Source organism: Chiroxiphia lanceolata, chromosome 6, assembly GCF_009829145.1.
Source record: "Chiroxiphia lanceolata isolate bChiLan1 chromosome 6, bChiLan1.pri, whole genome shotgun sequence".
Classification (NCBI taxonomy): domain Eukaryota; kingdom Metazoa; phylum Chordata; class Aves; order Passeriformes; family Pipridae; genus Chiroxiphia; species Chiroxiphia lanceolata.
Genome location: NC_045642.1, coordinates 56,693,972 through 56,716,759, shown reverse-complemented (window position 1 = coordinate 56,716,759; position 22,788 = coordinate 56,693,972). Strand labels below are relative to the sequence as shown.

The window sequence follows — 22,788 nt, the reverse complement described above, 5'->3', positions numbered from 1 at the left end:
CCTCCGCCTCTTTTCCACTCAGGCCCTGGGAAGCAATCCTTCAAAAGGCTTTTGTCACCCCAGACCTTGCTTTAATTAGTCAATGCAAATTCCTAAATACCTACAGGCTTAGCAAAGCAGCTCTTTCCCTAAAGCCTCTTTCTGCTGCCACTGAGCAAGCCCACTCCTGGTAAGAACACTACATTCTTCTTTCCACTGATCTTTTTAAATTGCTGCCACTCCTCCGAGCAGCCAAGGAGAAACCGTGCATGTGTGCAGCTGAAGACAAGGTGAATTAGTCACATCGCAGATGAAAAAGGGACCCACTGATCACTCTGCTCACGTGACAGAGATGCTTTTTGGAGAGCGAGGGACTGTTTTTAATGCTCAGGCTCCCTCTCTTGCTTACGCAGGCTTCAGTCCAATCCAGCAAAATACTTCCAACAAAAAGTCCTAATTTCCTCAATCATTCAGTGGGGTTAGCAGCAGTTCACAGATTTTTTTAGATCTTCCCATCAGTCCCACTGCACGTGACACACTTCAGTGCTGGCACCCAATAAGAACTCACAGCCCTTTTTGCCTTAGTCTGGGCCCACTAAGAATGACAGAAACATAATGCTGGTCTGCAAATCACAGGCTAGAGAAATGGGTCACCTTGCTGAAGAGTCACCTAACATCCTGACTTTGAAGGTGCTCCAAATATCAGCTGCTTGCTCTCTGTAGGTTAAAACCAACCAGAGCATTATTTTGGAAGGTGGAAAGAATAAAAATGAGAATGTTCATGGAACCAGGCAGGAGCAATGCTTTTCAAGAACCTCCTGCCCCTTGAAAGGCAGCTGGAGAGCTCTTCCCACAGTGGGGTTCACCTCTTCTCACCCTCCACAGTGTCACAGTTAATCATCACCAATTTCATCCCTTTAACTGCACGCTTGTCAGGCAAAGTCCCAAACGCAGTCACACAACACACAGACACAGCTAAAGTAACACAAAGAAAGGTCTTCTGGTGCAAAAAATGGGAGTTGGGCACATGGGTGCATGTGCTTCCACACAGAGCTGGAGGAAACGAGGAGACCAGGGAGAAACATTATCCTGCTTCAGTACAGTATGTCAGCTTAGAGGGGTTTTCGTAAAGACAATACAAGGGAGATTAACATCAACTAACCCACTCCAATTAGTTACCATGAAGTCTTAACAGATTTGCCCAAAGTTGTACACTTTTCTAGAAAGCTGCTGTATCTATCCCTAGGTAACCTCACCCAAGATGCTCACCTCACTCTTCTACTTGCCCATTCTCTTCCATCCATTCACCTCCCTCATTCTTCCTCCAACAGACTCAGTGGGCAGTCTCTCTGCTACCCCAAAAGCTTTCCAATCACTCTGCCATCCTGGAGCCACAGACCACCACTGGCAGTCATCTGTCACCAATATGCTTTAAAACCGTATTTGTTCCTCCCATGCACCAGCAAGCTCTAGAAGGCCATCAACTGATACCTGTGCAGAACTGGGGAGAGACCTGTCAGGGCAGTACACACAGGAGGTAGGAAGTTGGGTGAGATGAGGGAGACAAGACTGCTGGGGAGGTCCTGGCACATCATGATAGGGAACGGGGAGGAAGTAAGTTTGACAAAGGGTCTTTAAAGGAAGGCAGCAGTTGGTAACAAAATGGAGAACAGAAGGAATTTCTCAGAATTTGCAGCTGGGGAACAGTGAACATGAAGCAAACACCTCCCAGTTTGGCAGTCGGTTTCAATCCCACATACTGGCACATTAGGAAGTACAGCCACTTGAGACCATATCAGGGCTTTTTGAAAGAAATGGTTTGTTGCTTCTTTGCCTGCCTGCCTGCCAGCACCATGCCACAGCAGCCATACATTTTCTGCTCTGAGTCACTGTCTCTGTTCAAACACCAGCTCACGATTAGGAAATTAAAAATAGATCAGACATGTGCCAGAGAACTTACCAAACCTGCTCAGCCCACAGGTTTTCCAGAACACCCACAGCGACAAGGCACATATGAGCCATCACACCAGCTGATATTTTTTGGAGGCTGAATCTCCAAAAGCCAAGAGTGTGGAATAATCAAGGGGTTTAGAAAGATGACCCTTCCAGAACTGCTCTCAGATGCAACCCACAACACTCCATTGTCAGAATCGTGACCCAGCGCAGGGCTCAAGCTGCACTTTGTTCAGAATCTTGATTAACTGGTTCCTGAGCAGGTACCTGTAATTGCTTTCCTCTCTCCTTTCTCCAGCTTTGCTTGCGGGGACTCAGCGTAGACGCCGTGCTCCATGGGCTGCTCCGCCCTCTTCATCGCCGTGCCTTTGTAGTTCATCTGGAGCTGGCTGGTGTACTTCTCATGCTGCAGAGACACAAGCAACAGATCACTCACAGGCAAATACTGCAGCTCTGTTCTGCAACAAAAATCATGCACACCTGAGTAGATGCCACCGAACAGCAGAAATGCCAGCCAAGAGGCTTTCAAACACCCCATTTGGAAGCCATTAAGTGGCAATTCTAGTCCACGAGAAGGTCACTGCGACTTAGCTATGCAAAACAACTAATTAGGAAATCCTTTAAAGAATAAACTGAGAAGAATCAGAACTCAGGCCATTTTCCATTCAGGCCTCAAATCCTGAAATCCCCTTTGCTCTTAAAGGAACGTTGTAACTTATTTCAGGGCGTTCATCTGCATTATCTCAGCTTTTCAGCAAAGGCAATTGGAATCTATTTTAATTATTTTTCTCCAGACCCTCTCTCCAGCTAGGAAAGTAATTCTGCCTTAAAACAGGTTCCATATTAACATAGTAAATGAGCTATTTAGAAGTTGATTTATTACAAGTAAATTACTGAAAGGGTGTACTCATCCAGATTACCCCTGAGTAAGTTCAGTGAATCATCTGCCCAATTCTAGCCGCTATATTATGACCTTCTCCAAATCCTAAACATGGAACCAGGGCTAAGAAGACAGTAGACGCTACTGAGCTATGTGTGGCACTGATATCCCAGTCCCAGAGCTGAACATGACAGCTTTCTTGCCCAGAGGGGGTTAACTTTTCTGACTTAGGTAAGAGGATGCTTGAATATTTCTTACCTGCTACTGAACTATGTTTAAAAAACACCTGACTGACTACTGAGTAAGTAAAAACTGGGAGCTTGAAGGCAAAAATGAGATGATACACATGAATAAATTAAGCAAACTTTAGCCTGCTGGAGAAGTGTGATGGAGCTGGTCAAAGTCCCCATGCTCAGAAAAAGACACCTGCGCTCCTCCTTTTCTGGAAAGGAACAGGGTCTGCTGGGCTTTACCCACAAGCTCATGTGCTGACTGTTCCTTAATATGTTACAGCTTTAAGAAACCTTTTATTTTGTTGGCAGCCACAAAATTAGAAGTAACTTTATCTACCTGTTAGCACAGGTTAACAGAGATCAGAGCTGAGATAACTGGGAAATGTATCTCTCCTCAAAGGAGGGTTTTATAAAGGCCCCGCCCAAGGAGAGCCTCATTTCACTGCCATCAGGAGTATTTTAATATTTCCCTCTGCTTGACCATCACTAGTGTACTTAAACCATTTGTTTTTAAAAATGCACCTGCACCCAGCCACCCTTACCTTTAATGCCTCTTCTGGGACTTTGTGTTGAATTTGTTCCAGGACATACATGTTTGAATGTACAGAACTCGTTAAGGAAATGACAAAGGAATTGGACGGAAAGAGAAGTGTAGCATTTAGTCACAGAACAAAAACAGGATAGTAAAATCAGAGAATCTTAAAATACACAGGGTACTAAAAGTTGCCTGGGCTGCATCCCACCATGGTCTTTGTCTTGAATGGTTTGCAAGAGTGTGTGCAATCACATTTCCTGGCCAGACCTGTGCCAACTGAGGGGTAGCAGACAAGGGGAGTTGGGCAGGAGAAGCCTGGGGGAGCACTAACAACTCTGTGCAGGACCTAGGGGAGCAACCAGAGCTCTGACTCAACTCACACCCTGCTCCTCTCCACCTGGCTGGCAGCTTCAGGCAGACTACTCACAGTATCCTGGCCAAGACAGTCCACTCTCACATACTCTGGATAAGGGAGCAGTAGAGTTCAGCTCCCTGCCTGGATGCCTGGGACTAACGGTGCTCTTTTGCCCTGACAAGGCTTTCAGCCACTGCAATTTCCTAGATGAAAAGTAAATCAGGTCACGGGCTGTTGTGACCTCTTAGGAAGGGAGGCATTCACATGGCTGAGCCCAGGCAATAATCCTCAGCAACACTGTATTAGGAGGAAAAAAAAAAAAGTGAAAAAAAAAGTAAAAAAAAAAAAAAAAAAAAAAAAAAGTAAGCATCTGGAATGTCATCATGGACAACCCAATCAAAGGGGAGGAAAAAGGAAGGATGGAAAATGTTAGACTAAAAATAAACCAAGTGATACTGGCCTAGCAGGGAAAACTCTGCACAGTCTGCAAGTGAAACTGTAAATGGAAAAGAGAAATGCTCTCGTGCAATAGAACACAGCTGACTTGAGACCTCAGGAGATGTTGCCATCCACACCACACTGAGCTGACTGCAGTGTGCACAGGAAGCAATGCTAAAGACAGTGGCTCCAAAGCAGCAAAGGAGAGAAAAACATTGTAACTGCCATAGCAACTACACTGGAGTAGAAAGATTACTAAAACCTACGTTCTTTAAATTTTTCCTGTTGAGGGCAATAAATTCTACGATTCATAAGTGCAATCACTCATTTTACATGAATATCCATGTAAGGGCTGTAGGATTAAACACTTCAACTCAGCTGCTCAGAATTGCTTTCTATAAAAAGTTTAAACCTGTATTGCAGCCATTAAAACCCACCCACACTCCAGGCACTGGCTAATGCTTTCCTAGGACTACAGTTCACAGCAAGTCTTCTGTGAGTTTCCCCATATATAGAGAGACCAGAAGACAAATGACCAGCTAAATAAAAAAAAAAAACATTTGTAAAGTCAAGAAAAACTACAACTGAGGTCGCTTATGGGACTGTAATGGGCTTCAGTGAGGCTCAGTCTCTCCTCACTGCTTCAGCTCTCCGGGCTCCAGCAAAGCTTAAGAGTATTCCAAGGGCTACAGCACGGCCAAGCACAAACTGGGGTCAATAAAAGGCAGAAGAATGTGGCCTTGAGGTCAAGGATGCAGAAGAGTCTTCCAGCCAAACATTTCCCACCAACAAATGGTAAAACTTAGCCTCTGCCTCTATTCTCAGAAACGTCTGGACTGTTTTAACTGACATTTCCCCAGAAAAGAAAAAAGAAACCTGGAGAAGACACTTGCTACTTCTAAATTCAGCTTGAGTGGGCAAAGTTTGGCAGATAGAAGCAACTGAAAAAAAGTGAAGAAAGTATTAGATTACATGAAAAGGCAGCAAAAGGAGCCTCTATTTACCACTGTTGCTCTGCAGGCTAAGGCAACATCTATGCTTATAGCCTGTCATACAGTCACATCAGGATAAAAAAGGAAAGGGATGAAGACAAAGGTGTTTTAGCAGACAACAGCAGGATTTGTGGCTCTGTAAACAAAGCAATAACTGCAGCCTAGTTTCCCTTGATAGAGGTGAAACTTGCTATTGCTAAAGAGAGATTTACTCTTGCATTTTGTGGCAGAAGCAATTTGCACAGGCAACCTTTAATCAATACAGAGTCAAGGGTCTGACCACAAGCCCCACAGCCAAATGTTTAAGGCTGAAGGCCTGAAAATTGTCTGAAAGCAAGCATCTGGGTGAAATGACTGACAAAACCATGCAAGTTGGATGAAAAATAAGAAGGAAGATGTTAGTTCATACAAAAACATATCAACCACGTTTCCTCCGCTGGTACCAGCTACAGTTGCCACACAAAAAGAAAAAAATGCAACCCTTCCTAGGAGGAGACTGAAGAGGCACCTCCACAGTGCAGGGCCTGATTCAAAGTCCCATGAAGGCAGCAGGCACCACAAATCTGCTCTGCATCAGGTTCACGGTGGAGAAACACAAGCTTATAATCCATCCAAAGGCTCCAGGAGGCAAAACAAACATCCTTATTCAGTAGTCATGATTAGCCCTGGTAACTCTTCACACAGTAAACAGCACAAAACCCAGACAAAGACTTGAGTCCCACTCCCTCTTCAGACAGGAAGGATATCATAGCCAAAGCGAATGACATCGTTCAGTTTGAGGGTGATGTACTTCTGGTCAGGAATCCTCACATCATTGACGAACGTCTGCAGGAGAGAAGCACAGGAACGGGATTTGACTGAGGGTATCAAGGTGATGGATCTCAGAGGGATGGGGCTCCTGGAGGGCACCCATGCCCATCTGCCAATGGCACTGCACACGTTCAGGGTGCACTAGCACAAAGGCAGCCAGGTGAGGAGCTAAGTTCCCTGGAAAAACCAATGCCAGCAAGTAGCTCCCATGGGCAAGTCAGAGCACCCCAATTACGCTTCAAAGCACGGTGCTGTGAAGGGACCTCCAGGGAGATTTACCTTTCCACCAACTGCAAATGCAATTTGAGTCCCCGACTTGAACACGTAAATGAGGTGCCTGAAGTTAAGAACTTCAAATGCTCTCGGCTCTCCTACACCCTTCACAACCAGCAAGAGCAAACGGTGCAACTCATACTCTTAATTACTGAGCTGGGAATCAGCTTTCCACTGGATGTCAAACAAGACCGGTGTCAGCCCCAAGGCCTGATAATTTAACAAGCAAAGCCTATCACAGAAGAAGGGGAAAAGAATTTGCAGTGCCATCACCATGATATCTGAGGGCACATTGTCCATGACACCAAACTCCTCGCACTAAAAATTCACACACTCCTTTTTTCCATGCTCCAGGCAGTTAATTGAGGCCTAAAGAAACCAACACCCTTATAAAGGTGCAAGAAATGTACTTCACAGCTGTGAACAAACAACTTTGATGTCTCTGCTTTCTGAGTGGACCCACTGTGAAGCAATTCTCGCAGAACAACGGAGGATCATATCAAGAAGTCATGGACATATTTCACAAATAAATCCATGTACCTTTGTAATAACCTGGGCCAAATAAATAAGAATCTCAGCTGAAGAAGCTCCAGGGTGCTGATGGGGATTAGGCACTGAGTTGGATTCAGGGTAGCCCCAGACACACACCTGACTTGGCAAGGTGGGATTCACCCAGCCTCTTGGACCAGGATCGCTGCTGGATCTTTGTATCCTCAGTACAACTGCAGCTACGGTCTGAGGAATCAAAATCATGCTAGAAAATGAATTTACATGCTTTCATCACTGAGGCACAGTCTGCCTTCTCCCCCTGTCCTTCTGCCTTCTCCCCTCAGCCAAGCCAAACATGCATGATCAGACCTATTATTAACCACAGAGGAAAAATAAATGCTTGAGCAGGAAACTAGAACCTCAGCAGACAACAGCCCCCAGCTTCCTGGCAATTTACAGAAGAGCTGGGAAACAGGCCTGTAATTTCAGAATAAAAAACACTGTAGTTAGTTAAAAGGCACGGAATTCCAATTTACGTGTAAGTTTTAATATTTAAAAAACCCACAACAATCACATCTGAAACAGGAATAATTATTTGCTGAATTTTCTGCAAACCAAAAGTCTGCAAGAAAACCCATTTTGATAGTTACCTATTTCTCCGTGGTTACTTCAGATGAAATAACTCAAGGAAAATGCTTACTGCAGATAGAAACACTACCTTCAAAAACAAAAAGCTCTGAATAGAGAACTAAAGAATCACCTGAACATTATATCAAAAACAATACATCTTGACAATTAATATGAACCAGATTATCCAGCAAAGCCATATAATGCATTGTTGACAACTCATACAAAATAAAAGGAAATTCTGAAAATGGATTTAAAATCAAAAAAGTCCTCAAAAGTGATTTCTTTAGTTTCAGGGGAGAAAATAAGTTTTTAATGACAATTTTCAAATAAGGACATATATTTCTTTCATGCAAGGTGAATTTCTTCAGTCTTCTTCAACAGAAATGTGTTTGATAAGCTGCAGAAGACGGACACTGCTATAACTCCTTTTACTCCTCTCGCCCTCTGAGAACAAGTCTATTATTAAAATGTTGTAAATTCATATACTTTAGCATGTGAAGATATAAAAGAATTAGTGGTACAAGTCTTCCCTCTCTTGTAAACACAATTTTTAGCTGCTATTTTGCCACCATGAGTTAAATACCACAGGTTTTAAACCCAGGGCCCAGCTAGAGCCCAGACCAGTTACTGGAAATATTCCCATTTCAGCAGGGCTCTGTGCCTTCAGCTCTTAGGCTGAGAAGGATTAACACTCATTCGTGCTGCGTTCAGATGCCAGAAGAGGCAGAACAGTTGAGGGCTGCTTTTGCCACTGTTTTTGTACAAGTTTCTGGGCTCCTCTTGTGGTTTTGTGGTTGTGATGGTGGAGGGCTTCTGTTTCTAGGTCCAAAACAATGACTGCAGTAAAACTCCCACTGGGAAGACAATTATGTGAATCGAGCTTAGACCTGCTCCAGCAGAGGAACAGCTCCACTGGTATGAAGAAGATGCCAAATTAGAGGCATGCTATGACATTAGGACAGTCTAAACTGCAATGGTGTATTTAAGTATCACAGAATTCAGGTGGGCAAACAAAACCATCACTGAGCTGCCTAACACCACTGCATGATTCAGGAGCAGAGCAAGGGTTAAAATGGAGGCAGGTTCAGTTCCCTGTTCTGGGCTCACATTATTCCTTGGTCTTCACACAAACCAGGCGCAAGACAGGCAAAAGAGAAAAAAAGTAGTTTCTCCCCAAAGAAATTAAATGCCTCATCATCCCATAAATCACTCCATGCACTGACAAATGACTTGCCAGAAGGTCACCCTGCTCATGCTGAACAGCTGCTCCAAAATCTTCATCACCAGTTTAAAGTTAACATCCCCAACATGAAACTGAATTTATTTCCTCCTCTTTTGCAAGGGGCTTTATGATTTGGGGAGCCCTGAAGCATTCTGCAAGGACACCGGGAGAAAGAAATACAATATTCACCAAGACGAGATGCCACACGACCTCCATCTCGGGCCTTGCAAATAATTATGTATGTTTAGCTTAACTCGTGCCAACAGCTGCAGTGACCCAAAAGGGCCTGACAGCAGAATTTAGAGAGCACAGGAGCATTTGCAGACTCAGCACACCCCGAGTCTGCCTCTGCCAGCCGGGAGGTTTGATACTTACGCCATTTAAGCTCCCGAGATCCTTCACCCAGTGCTCATCCTTCTCCTTGTCGTAGTTGATCACGGCGTGCTGCTTATCGACACTGCGGGACTGCCAATGGAAGCACAGTGAGAGTGAGACCGGTCAGGCATAAGAGACACTGTTAATCAAAGCAACATTTAGACATTAAACTAACTTGATACAGGGTAGGGGGAGAGGGGGGGAAAGCAGGAAGGATTAAATATTATTTACTACTGCAGATAATTGAAGGATAAGAAGTAAGCGCTTCCACGGTTGTTTAAACAGTTCACTGAAGACAATACACTATTTGCATGGAGGGGGGGGAAAAATAAAAAAAAAAAATCACTGGAGGCTGTTAAGACTATGCCATAATTTCAATAAATTTTATCAATACACACTGAACAAAACCAGTCAAACTGAAAGCCTGGGGGGCAGGATCTCAGCCAGTGCAAACTAGAAGAGCTACATTTTTCAACTGCTGAAGCCAGCGGCCTCATCACTAGGGATGCTCCCATTTGGGATCATTTCTTCCTATTTTCCAAAGAGAAAAAAATCGTTTTTTGAATTACAAACCAAGCTCATTCCCAACAATGTATACTGTTCCCAGGATTATGTCCTGGAGTTGATTTAAATTCTAGGATGTGTTCCAAGTTGGAGAGAGGTTAGTAGACCTGGAATGAGAAAGAAAGCAATGCTAGGAAAATTCAAATTTTAAGCTAGGTTTGAGAACACTGAACTTGACAGTGACCTGATGCCACTGGCTTTGCCACAATGCACAAGTATCACATGCACCTTATCTTCAAAACAGAGTATGACACCTCAGCAAGAATCGTGTCAGACTTCTGAGGAAGAAGTGTAAGAACGAGATCTATGAATTATTTTGAAATACGGTGTGTTACAGCTATAAAGACATCAGACTGTCGGTATTTAGACCTACTGCCTCTTGTAACTTGAATTCTGGCTGCAGTTGACCTCAGCCAGACACTGGAGCCAGTTGCTCAACCAGCACTGAGACCTCCCTGGTACCCCAGGCCAGAGGAGGGAAGGGCATGCTACCAGAGCAGGGAGACAAGCCAGGCCCCAAGTCAGCTAATCCTCATCTTCCTGAGCATCAACAAACAAGTTCTTGGTGAAAAATCCTTCCCTTTTCCCAAGTATAAACATGCTGGTTTCCACAGCACCGCTCTCAGCAGGCCATTATCTGCTTCCTTGCAAGCATGTAGAGGCAAAGATTGTTTCAGGGCATTCCTGGTGAAAACACAGAGGCTTTTTTCAGACAAACTGCTGCTATTTGCAGGAATTTCTTCTGGCCCTGCCAATGTCAAGCACATTGGTAATACTGCAACAACTGACAAATGGCACCTCCTTTCCCTGCAGAGCACACATCAGCCCAAGAGATGTGTCCTCCAGAATAACCCTGAAGTACCAAAATGAAGCAAGCACGTACCTGGCCAGAAGATTGCCCTTCCACCTTGCAATGTCCCTCACACCATTCGTGACAGGACACTCCAAGCAGAGGCAGTGAGGAGAGGGGCAGTTTGACTCCATGCCTCCAGCTCCTGTTCTAACACAGTTATCCATACACTACTGAACTTACAAGGCAGCACTTCATGCTTTGTTCTCCAGCTGGTGCTGCTCAGACATCAATCACCCCCCAAAGATACCAATAAGAACTGGTGGGACAGGCAGAGACAAGGTGGTTGGGAACATCCCACCTATGTTTCCTGCCTTGCTGAGCACTAAACATGGGAATCAACTCACAGCAATGTCCTCCCAGGAGGGGCACATGCAAATCCCTCGCTCCCATGCCATCCCCACACTTGGTGTCTGACCTGTGACCTCAAGGCTGGGCAGGGTTTAAGCATTTGCAGTGTGAAGCTGCTGTTTCTCATTACTACTCACATGAGATGCAGCCCCTCAGTCCATTTTGCAGTTGCCTGAGTTGCTATGGCAGGGTGTGCAGTGTAAGGTAAGGATGGTCCAGGTAAGGAGAGTTGAGGGATGCTGCCAGGCCCTGCCCCTCAGCACACGGCAGGAGGACAGGAATGTCTCCTGTCACAGCCTCAGGTATCACAGCAGCTCATGCTACGCAAGCTGGGGTTGTTCCTGACCTGCCACGTGGTCCCTCCCACCCTTTGGGGGGATGTGAGCCCAGGGTCTGTCCCCACAACAATCTGGCTGTGTAGGTACTGCACCTGGGCTGAGGCTCCTTCAGAGCTCACTACAGCTCTCCTACAAAGCAGAGGGGGAAGACCATCCCTTCCCCTCATCCATGGCCATTTCAGTACTATGCTTCATCCTGCTGGACTCAGAGACAACTGAGCACAGGGCCTGCACAGATGTGGTCACCCCTGGTCCCTCTGCTACCTGAAATTGTGGACATCACTGTTCCCAATGAGATGTGAGGGAACATTGATTAACTAGTGCAGCAATGTTTGCTTTACCTTTTTACAGCACGTCATAGAGACTCATTTAAAGATTAACAGACTTTAAAGGCAGAACAAACCCTCTAGTCCCCCTCCAAGTACAGAAGTGCTTCCACCCCAAAAAGGTAACCCAGAAAAAAAAATGGGGTAGATTTCATTTGGTATCTGATTTTAAAGGAATCCACAGGTCATCTAAAAAATAGTTTATTTCTGGGAACCAGCTGTCTCTCAAAAATTCTGTTCGCCCTGCATCTGACCCTGATGTAGGTCAGCACAGCCTTTGGTCTGCTTTGTTCTACAACAGCTGACTACAGCCACTCAGGGGTCCCAAATCAGATGAGGGTCATCTCAGGGGAGCAGACATGTATCTCAGTAACATGATATTACCCTACATAAATGCAGGAAGAGGTCACCAAAGGAACCAATTTATGCCAAAACTTCCTGTTTTCCAAGGAAGTTTCAGCTGTGTTCAAGAAAGCTCATAGCAAAAGGAGTAAAAACAATATGCAAAATCTGACCCACAGTCTCCATACAACCCCTCAGCACCTCTTTAAAGAGCACATCAGGATCACAGAACTGTTACCCAGATTGCACCTCTGTGAAATTTCATGCTTCTGTGGAGAAGAGAGGGATTTTCTTAGTTTTGTTTATGTTAAACCAGCAAACATCACAGGAACTGGCAGCAGGAGTTCCTAAGGGCCTGTCTCCAAGGAAACTCAACTTAAAATAACTAAATTCACACCTTATTTATTTTGATGCAGACTTGCCAAAGGTCACTCTTACTTGAGAACTGAGGTGTGGTTTATTTCAACATCAGTCACATTTAACATAAACTGCTCTTGTGTGCAGTGACAGCAGCAACCCAGCGGCTGATGGTGCCTTTACTCCCAGACAGAGGACCAAAGTGCCTCAATCCCACTTCCCAAGAAGAGACTAACCAGTGTCCAGGCTGCTAACAACTGAGAGCCCAAGAACAGTCCTGCAGAAGTCACTTCAGCCTAGTAGGCCAGTGGTTTCTAATATGTGACCCACTGAATCACAGAAAGTGATTTAGGAAACCTGAGTCAACATGTTATAGAGCTGCCCATGGGTGCAGAACTGCAACTCCACTGTAAAGATTTTAGGCATCTATAAATTGAAAAACTGCAATTAAGTTGACTGAGTCACAAACATAAGAGGACTCCCTAGCCTAAATGCACACTTGCACCAAATATTGAGACCTGCTTAATGATCAACCACTACCTCCACAACAAAAGGCAAGACTGATCCATCTGTCCGGAGAGGACACAGAGGTCCAAGAAAAAAAAAAATCACAACAGAATTTCCAATAAAGTGTTGAAAAACCCTGAATTGCCTATATCCAGATGTCAAAAGCAGCAAAGAAACAGTACATCCTTGCAGTTAGTCTATTTAACCAGAAAAGCACTTGTGATGAAGCCAGAAGCACTCCTGAACTATGGGCAAGGATCACTGAGGTTTTGCTTGGATCCAAACCACAAAACCAGAGCTGGAGAAATTGAGAAGAGGAAAAGAAGGCAAGCAAGGGAGGTGTCCTCCTAAACAGCAGTGATCTGCAGGCAAGAAAGAAGGGGACATTCTGAGAGGCTGGGAATGAAGGAAGAGTACAGGGTTCTCACCATGTCCCAACACCGGACCTGTTATCAAATGAAAACAACTCTCAGGAAAACACGTGTGCTTTTCTGATTAAGTACATTTACACTTCTCTGCAGGGAAAACATTGGACACTGATTTGTTACTACACTAGGCTCATCCAGGGCTGGCATTTCCAGACATTCAAATCACTTCCTAATATAAGGTTGTGCCGCTTCTCCATCATACCATCTACAATGCATCATGTTTTAAATACCTAGTAGACAAAATGCACATGCAGCATGTAACTGAGGAGAGAGGTACTTTATAGCTCTTCTTTCTCTCAAGATCATATTAAGCAAATAGTCCAAAACATACACAGGAATGGCACCTGTGGGTCTGCCAGTCCCATACCGGTACCGACATCTTGGATCACCAGTCTCCAATCAGTCATGCAACCAGGCAGCTCGCTTGTGATTCTCAAAACTGCACACATCAAATCAACAAAAGCCCCTGCTTGGCATGGGAGCAGCAAAAGAAGCTTCAGAAGCGCGCAGGAGTCTCCATGGAGGCACAAATCACGCTGGCTACGTGCGCTGCAGACACCCCACAGCTTTCCGGTTTTGGTGAAGGGTCTGATACATAGAAGAGGGCAGTGAGGATGAAAGCACAAGCAGAGACGCCAAGCAAAGCCCACAAGGAAACAAGACCTGCTTAGGAAGGCAGGAGGAGAGATACAGCCAGACAGCCTGCGTTTCCCCACAGGGCCAGGGAGCAGACGCAGCTCAGCTGTCTACAGAGATACAGATGCTACTTTTTTCTCAGGAGAATTACCATGGGCGAAAGCCTCCTGCTCAGGGTTGAGATTTGGACCTCAGCCCTGCCGGTGCCTCGCGGCACCGTGGTATTGGAGATAAAATAAACAAACGAGAGCAGTTTCCCTGTTCCTCACTGCAGTCTGTTGTGCACGTCTGGCACTAAATAGCTCCAGCGTTCTGGTGGCAGCATGCAATAAACAGTTGCTCAAATACTTTCCATAGTGAACAGGTTACATTTCTGCCACTACTGTGCTCTGCACAAGTGTCCCAGTAAGGGAATACAAACCTCTGTTGGTGTCCCACTTTAGAACAGAGACAGGCAAAGCCAAATTAAAAAAAAAAAAAAAAAATCCCTTGCATTCCGACCCGAAATGTGAATTTTGCTTCTCAAAAGTAAAAAGCTGGATAACATTTAATGACAGGTGTGAACACATGGGTCTCTCTTCCACCACGATGCATTTCACAGCGTTGTGTGTATTGGCTGCTTCAGCACCTTTCCAGAATATCACTGAATGCTCTGTCCTGCCCCAGGCTGGTTGCAAATGTGCCACCCCCGAGAGAGGCAGCCTGATCGCTCCCAGAGGCAGGAGCTGACAGCTTCTAATGACTCTGCCTAGGCAGACAAATGTCTCTTCAGCAAGTGTAGCCACCTCATCCCAGGGCTGGACTTGCTTTACAGCTCCCAAGCTGCAGAGGCTCCTGCCTTCAGCTTTGCTGCAGCCAAGATCGTGGGCTTTGTGGATCGATGGCAGGACCAGGGCCTGAGTATTCATGAAAAAATAAGGCACTGAACAAAAGAGAGAAATCCCCCAGGAAAATGAAACTGTAATCCCCACAGCTTGGCAAAGGGATTTGGAGGCTGGCATGGTTCCTGTAAAAACTTAACCCCTTATTTTGGGGTAAAATGGGATTTGCTTGCTGGTTCCCCTATTCACAAAGTGAAGCACTGGTTCAAGTGATCCAGGGTCAGATCCTGGGCAGGGAACATACTGCCCACAGACACACTGGCTTTCCCTTTGTTTTACGCAGCCACCCAGGAGGCACGGAAAAGCATCATTTTAGGTGGGACAGAAGCCTGACTTCTTATAGTCCTGGATCGGGATCTCATACAGGAAAGGGGTCCCCTTTTTCTCTGCCCACTCCACAGAGGGACAAACCCTCCCTACACAAGCCCAGCTCCCAGTACCTTGCCAGCCCCGTGGAGCCCTCTCACTCCTAATAACCACCTGCCTCCAGCGCCACCATCACCTCTCTCCTTACCCTGCCTCCAGCAATGAACTCCCCTCCCAGGTTTGCCTGTCCTGCCATGCCTCTGGCCTCTTACGCCCACACTTCATCAGCCATCCTAATCCTCCCATTAACAGAACACAATGGGAGAAGGAAGAGCCAAAAAAACAACTCTAGGCCTGGAAATACGGGACATGCATCCTTCCTCCCACAGCTGCTGCCCCAGCACCTGGAAACACTACGTGTCAAAAAGAAGCACCTTCCCAAGGCTAGATCCATTCCCTTCTGGCTGTAAGACACCTACTTCATTTGTAACACCTAACAAATTACTCTTGGCAATTCCCGACATGCAGAGACTAACTTAGGTGTTTGTTTACACCCTCTGGATAAATGCAGCAAAACAGCACAAGTGGGGCATTTCTCTGTCCCAACTACAGTTTCCCTCTTCAGCCCTGCACTTCCACGGGGAAGGAGGATGGGATACAAAAACCAGCAGAGATTCCCCATGGCCTCTTCTGGGAGCTCCCAATGCAGGAAACCCGTGAGCGATGGAGGGATATAACATCTGCACTGTGGTGAATTCATCTAAGAAATACCAGGAAAAAGATAATCTACCAAGTTCACACCATCTGCCTCTCCCCAGCATAATCTGCAGACAAACTAAGCCACACCTATTCGCGCTTGTTTATTTACGCACTCACTTAACTACACAGGAGAGACATGGTATTATCAAGTACGGACAAGGGAAGGCAGGATACATCAGGTCAACAAAACCCTAATTTGACCAGATGTCACACACGCGCAGGGCTCATCTTCGCACCGTGTTATTTGCGGAGCGTGCCGTGCGCCCTGCACACCAAACACAGAACAGATCCTGAGGGAAAAAATGCCCGGTAACGACACAATAACAGATTGCATCTTCATGCCTGTGTACACAGGGGCAGAAGCAGGATTACACAGGCAGCCTTCGCATTAGTAATGTTGTAACTGCTCCGCAGTTATAAACACTTGACTTAGCAGCCATAGGAATATTCCTCCTGCCTAGAATGCTTGTAATTCCCTAGCTTTTTAACAAGGCAAGCTAAAAAGAGGAAAACGCAGTATTGTTACCTTTTATCTGACTCACCGGAAGAACGAACTTGTATGTTCAGCTCACAAGCCCCTACCACTTGAACTAATTGATATCATAAGCAGCATGTGATGTCCCATATGGACCAGTGACAGATGCTTGGCTAGTAGCTTTCATAGATATCTGCTGACACTAGAATAATATCAAGTCTTGACCCATCTCAGGCCTAAGGGCGATGCTGCTCGGCAGTCACATCCTGCAATTCCCACTTGGCCCACACTGAACACCTTCTGCCCACTTTTCCAAGTCCTGCTGTTCCACCTCTCACTCTGCACAAATAACAGAATCCTTGTTGTACTTCCTCACTTGGCCAAATCTTAATCTCTTGGTGAAGTTTTATAGGAATCCGACCACTAGATGTAAAGATCTGGCCTCTGGCTTCCTGAAACACAGTCCAAGAGGTTGAACAAGCACTCTGGAAGCATTACACTCTTGGCTTGTCTTCACACTTTCCTCGACAACTGCTTTGACCACTTGTCTGAGTCAGGATACTGGGCTAGATGCATCTTGATCTAATCTAGTGCAGATGCTCTTACATCTACACCTCAGCCTTGAGAATCCCTGTACCCAGTTCCTCTTTGCCCAACTTGAAACAGTTCTCCAATCCATCTCTTTGCCAACCTCACTCCAAGATGAAATCACTAAAGACAGTAGTATCAAACAAGGCCCCGTTGACCACATGCAAACTCCAGCTTTTCTTCAAAGGTTTGGAACTTGGTCAAACACATTTAGATTATTGATTGGGGAGGCGGGGGGGGGGGGAGAAAACCAACCACCTCCAACGTAAGCATTTACTCTTGAAAAGCTTCAGTGCCCCAGCTTAATAATGCCAGAACTTCAAAGAACAGGTTAAATATACTTTTAAATAATTGACATGAAGAAAACAGCATTTTTCTCAGAGCTGCTCACAACAAAGACCAAAGACAGGAGATAATCACGTCCCGAACACACTGCCTAAAACAGACACCCGGAAAATAAACTCTCATCCCAAACAGTTACAAAGTTTAGCAGAATTATAAGCAATTGCAAACAGTGTCTCCTGATAGGAAATGTCAAGCTGTCTCAAAAGGCACACAGGACAAAGGCATAAAACAGAAAACATCATGCTGTCTGCACCTACTCCTGCCATTGCTCACACTCATGTACAAACTCATCCACAGTAGGACAACTGCACACCCAGACCATCACTTTAAAGGGAGTAAAATGCTCAAGGGAGCATTGGTTAAACATTTTTCTTTCTTAATTTTTCCAGTAAACACCACTCTCAAACAAAAACAGGGAAATCATGACCCTGCTTTCCATTCTGCTAAATATTTACATTTAGGAAAAAAAAAAGAGGGCAAAAAAATGTTTTGCTTAGGAGCAGAGGGTAATGTTTTAATGTTTTAACGGTTAAGTGAAAATTTTGAGTTTGCAGAATGTTTGTCCCCTGAGTAAACACCCATCACATTAAGCAAGTGATCAAAGCCGGTAAAAATGGCAACTAAGAAGGATGTTGGGGGGAGGGGAGAATTACTTTCTCCAAGATGCTCCAAAAGCTCTTTTAATTCTGGTTTACAAAAAAAAAAAAAAAAAAAAAAAAAAAAACAAACCTTTTCAGAGCATTACTTCCTACTACCACCACCCTTCACATTAAAAAACCACACTAGTGCAAGTTAGAGGACCAGATTTCCATACTCCTGCAGTTTGTTGACTGTTACCTGAAGGGACCAGTGAGACTGCTGAAATCAAGCACTGTTCTCCAGAAAAAGGGCAGAATTGAGCCCTTGGCTTTGGTAACAACAGTGCATGCCAAGCTACCCTACACGGCATTTTCACCCATGCATTAACATTCAAACCCAATGTAAATCTCGCAGCATTTACTTGTACAAGAAGCTTTAGAGTGCTGCAAAAACATTTAAAATATTTCTAATCCTCTTAGTAGGTACAGAAGATATCGAGGTAGATTATGTGTCCCTGCTATCAGACCTACTTAATTTTAAGCTTAAAGACTCTGAGTTTCTTCACCTCTTTATAAATCGGAAAGTAAATCCAACACCTGTATGAAATAAGTAAAACAGGCAAAACTAAAGCTTGATTATTCAGTGACAAAGTCATCATTTTTTTCTGTTTAGGGATCCAATATCTTGAGACAACATGTTCCAAGAAAATATCAAAAGACAAGACACTCCTAAAACAGTAAAATGAGAAAGGCAAGACTGCAGGTCTCCAGGACAAAGATCATCTCTGTGTCATGTGTTTGCACACCGTGTTATACACATGGTCTCAACAGGGAACCACAAACCATATCACGGTGAAATCACTAAGCAGTAACAGTCTTAGAGATGAAAAAACACCAACCAGGTCATCAGTCACTGCCAGTCTGTGCCCAGCTGTGCACTTTAAAGGATTAAATGCCAGTATCTTGAAATACATATGCAAAATAACTGTGCAGCGAATATACAGTTTCAGGGTCAGTACCACAGAAATACTACAAGGTGCAAACAACTGTCACAAGAGCTATGTCCATCTGCTCTGATAACTGCCCTGCTTCTTAAGCTTCTCCCAAGACAAATGATTGTGCCAGTCTGCACAACGATTTTGTGACATGGACAGTCACAGTAGGGGAAAAGTCTATTTTTAGATCTCATCCTCCATCTGCTCAGATATCAAGTCTCTGTTCACAATCTCTGTTCTGCACTGAGTCTTACTACAGTCATCTCATTTGGAGCCCCAGGTAGCTCTGGAAAACATCTTTATAAGCAAATGACTAGGAAAGGACTGTGCTGTGCTGTTCAAAACAAGACCTTAAATGTGATACTAGAAAAAGCTTTATCACTGGAGATAGTAAACTAGTTTATAAAGGGTCACATGTAGCTCACTGTGAACACAAACTGCTGGCTTTTATAGACAATCCAGAGCCTTCACTCTGGTGAAATAAAGGAAACTTCTTTTAATACCACCCAGCACCACCTACGGGCCCCCAAATACAACTGTTTTAAGGATACTGCTGGCTCCTCCAGGAATCTCAATTCATTTACCTTGTAGAAAAGCACATGGCAAATGTTGAGTGCCACAAGGCTGCTAGTCCAGGAGCAACACTGACAAGCCAGCTCAGACTTGCAAAGAAGTATGAAATACTCTGGCTGGTCCGGAGCGGCTCACAATCCACGACATCCAGTCAACCCCATAAACAACCAGAGAAACAAGCAATGCATTTTAAGCATAACTGGTATTTGGGTAATTGTATTTTAGGATGCACAGCTTGAGACACGTGACTGTCAGAGTACTGAAATCTGACAGTAAAAAAAACAACCCTCAGTACCTTCAAAAGATATTAAGATGGGCAGGCTAAAACTCAGGCCATTTCTGGAAACCAAGGCCACTATGTGTTTTTTCCCTTCAAGTCATGAGAGAACACAGCATTCAGGTTTCTGAGCAGCCAAATGCAGACTTACAGAAAATATCAGGACATTCTTAATGTCTCACCTTTACATGCCTCACCAGTCAGACATGTAGAAACATGAAATAAAAGATAGTCTGATTCATGGGAGAACCCAAACAAACGATCTGCTGTGGAACAGGAGCTTCAGACTCTACCACTGCAGCACTGCCATGCCATTCACTGCCAGACAGCAGAGCAGTACAAACACTGCAAGCTCTCCTTTTGCGGGCACTAACATTTTATTACAGTTAGACAGCACCTTGCCTTCCAAGTACACCTTGTACAAGAACTTCTACCTCCCTAAACAGACCTCCTGATACAAAATCCCTGCAGTAATAACAAATACAGCCTGCTCAGTAGATCATCAGCACAGCATTTAGGACATATCTGTGATCAGGTTAGCAGTGGAAATTATGAGGGAGACCTTGCTGTGCAGGAAGCTTCCTAATTTTGCGACCAACAGACACGTGTGCCACCTTTGTAAAGGGGTAAAAGGAGGACAGGCTGGTGCAACCAAACATTTTTTGTGCATTTAAGTACTTGTGGCATTTGTCTAGCAAAAGCACTAATTTAATTCTGAGCTTCTATAAATTCCTGAGCTAAACTGCTCACGTCAAAAGCTCTTTGCAAGATTCCAGCTCCATTTGTTAGAAGTGACATCCACTACATGATACTGTCAAACATCAGACCACAGTCAACACTTCAGACAACACTGGATTAGGTCCAGCAGAGATACATGCTGGTATGGAAAGCACTGACAGAAGCTGCAAGTTTACCCAAGTAACGCAATTACTTTGGGAAGTGGCCACAACGCTACTCACCCCACCAGCTAGAGTTTCTCTGCTAAACATCAGTATTTCCTACCACGACAAAAACAGCTCAGTGAGAGATATAAGTGCTAACAATTTAATCAAACTTAAAGGGAAAAACAGGTAAACAAAAAACCCTGCCTGCATTCAAATCACATGTAAACAGCACATGTATTAAAGGCTAAAAAACCCAGCAGCATAATCACAGATCAGGACAGAATGGTATGTCTTTGTTTACTGCTTCTAGTAGCATCAAGACAGTTAATCTATTTGATTAATCTCCCACCACTACAGATCCTATCCATCTGATGACATGGCAATTTGAAAGAAACCCCACTTGAACTGTCACAAACATATGAAGTCTTCATGGGAAACACAGACTCAGGTTAAAAAAAGGAAGTTCCTTTTAAAAGATGTCACTTGAAGAAAGCATGGAACATCTCTACAGATCCCCAGCATTACATTCATATCTACTGACTCTTCAGGAGAAACAACAACAACAAAAAAGAGCCATGTTACCTGGAGCATCAGTTCACAGTCATCTCTGCCAACAAATATCATCTCCCGAGGGAGCCGGTGGCGAATGCCAGTGCTGCTCACCAAGAACCACGAAGTCACGCTCATTTTGGCGCTTGGTACTTAACCTTTATACATCCTAAACACAAAAAAACACAACACACAGTGAGCTATCAATGAAGTGTGCAAGCGCACCAGTGCATAGCCACAGTGCCCAAATTTCCCTCTGCCATGGGACCCAGTGCTGCCTCTTCCACTTTGTGTTCATGTCTTAAATTTCTAGTGGCAACAAGAAGCTGTGAAGTGTGTCCCAGGACCTGCTGCCCATGTGCCATGTGTAGCAGATCCGCAGCCCTGGAAATATTCCCACAGCAAAGTAAGACTAAGAGTCTGAAAAAAGAATTGTTTAAAAAACTGAAGCATCCAGCTGAATCCAATCAATGAAATGATGAAATATAGTGGGGGGGAAGAAAAAACAACAAAGATCTCTCTTCCAGAACACTTTCTCATCACTACCACTGTGCATGGACCACAGTCTGAGCTTCCACCACCATCAAGAATCTCGACCAGCACATCAGTGAGGTGACATAACCTGGCTCCTCTAACCTTTCACAGCGCACTCCCAGGAGTGGTTACACCAGTGCTGGGAGGGAGGAGACCAGCCTCCCTATTGCTCATCCCACTTCCACACTGATGTAAGTTGGGAGCCCGCAAATCCTTCCTTCCTTCCTTCCTCCCCCGCTGCATGAGCTGGTCCAAACACCAGACCGCTCCGCCACCCCAGGACTGGAAGCACAGGCTGCGATTCCCACCGGGGGGTTTCGGCGCACACCGGGGGGGGAGCGGCGGCCGCGACCTGCGTGCGGCACTTCCCGGGCACTCTCCCTGCCACACCTGTTTGTTGTCGCTGCCACAGCCCGGCTGCGGGCAGCCTGTTCCTGCGGCCTCTCCCACAACATCCCATTTTGCCCTCCCCGGCTGAAGGGAGGGAGATCCATCGGCACACGCCAGGCTCTCGCCCTCCCCTCACCCACCTCCCGGTGGATCCAAGTTGCATTCCTAAGCGCACCGGGGGAAGGAGATCTCCATTTTCCCCGCGCTGCGCGGCGCTCCCGGCCCCACCGCCGCCTCCCCGGCGCCGGGCAGCGCAGGTGGGGACGGGCGAGCGACCTCCCCGGGTGTGTGGGGGGGTGCCGGACACGCCGCACCCGCCGCGCTCCCTCCTGCTGCTCCGGGAGCCCGGGCCGGTCGCCGCGCCCGTGTCGCGACAACACGCGAGCGGCCGCGACGCACCGCGGCCCCCGACAAAGCGCCCCGGGGGAGGGGGAGGCGGGAGCCGCCGGCCGAGCCCCTTTGTGCGGCGGCCCCGCAGCCCCCCGGCCCCCGCCCGCCGCCCGCCCTACCTGGTGCGGCCCTGGCGCGGTGGCAGCGGCGCCGCGCCCCGCCAGCCGGCTGTGCCTGCCCCGCGGGCCGCTCCCGGCGCCCGCCCCGCTCCGCCCCCGCGCCGCAGGTTCCCGACGTCAGGAGGCGGCTCCAACCCTGCCGGGCCCGGCCGCGGCACCGCCGCTTTCACCCCTGGACGGACCCGCTGGGGGCTCGCCGGTGCTGCCGGGGCGCCTGAGCGGCAGGTGCCCGCGGGGGTTCTGGGCCGCGTGTCATCGGTGCGGTGTTATAGAACCGTGGGA

General features: G+C 46.0%; 1 protein-coding gene across 5 annotated transcripts in view; it reads right to left on the bottom strand.

The window, feature by feature from the left end:
- CEP170B (centrosomal protein 170B) overlaps nt 1–22,570 on the bottom strand; it is a 58,600-nt gene extending 36,030 nt beyond the window's left edge. For all 5 annotated transcript variants that reach the window (XM_032690558.1, XM_032690559.1, XM_032690562.1 and 2 more), the window contains exons 1-6: nt 22,507–22,570; nt 21,107–21,242; nt 9,165–9,254; nt 6,112–6,190; nt 3,588–3,646; nt 2,200–2,338 (exon numbers count right to left, since the gene is read on the bottom strand). In XM_032690558.1, the coding sequence (XP_032546449.1) occupies nt 2,200–2,338; nt 3,588–3,646; nt 6,112–6,190; nt 9,165–9,254; nt 21,107–21,211 (472 nt within the window). In that variant the 5' untranslated portion in view covers nt 21,212–21,242; nt 22,507–22,570. The remainder of the gene's footprint in view (nt 1–2,199; nt 2,339–3,587; nt 3,647–6,111; nt 6,191–9,164; nt 9,255–21,106; nt 21,243–22,506) is intronic.
- Between the last annotated feature and the right edge of the window lie 218 nt (nt 22,571–22,788).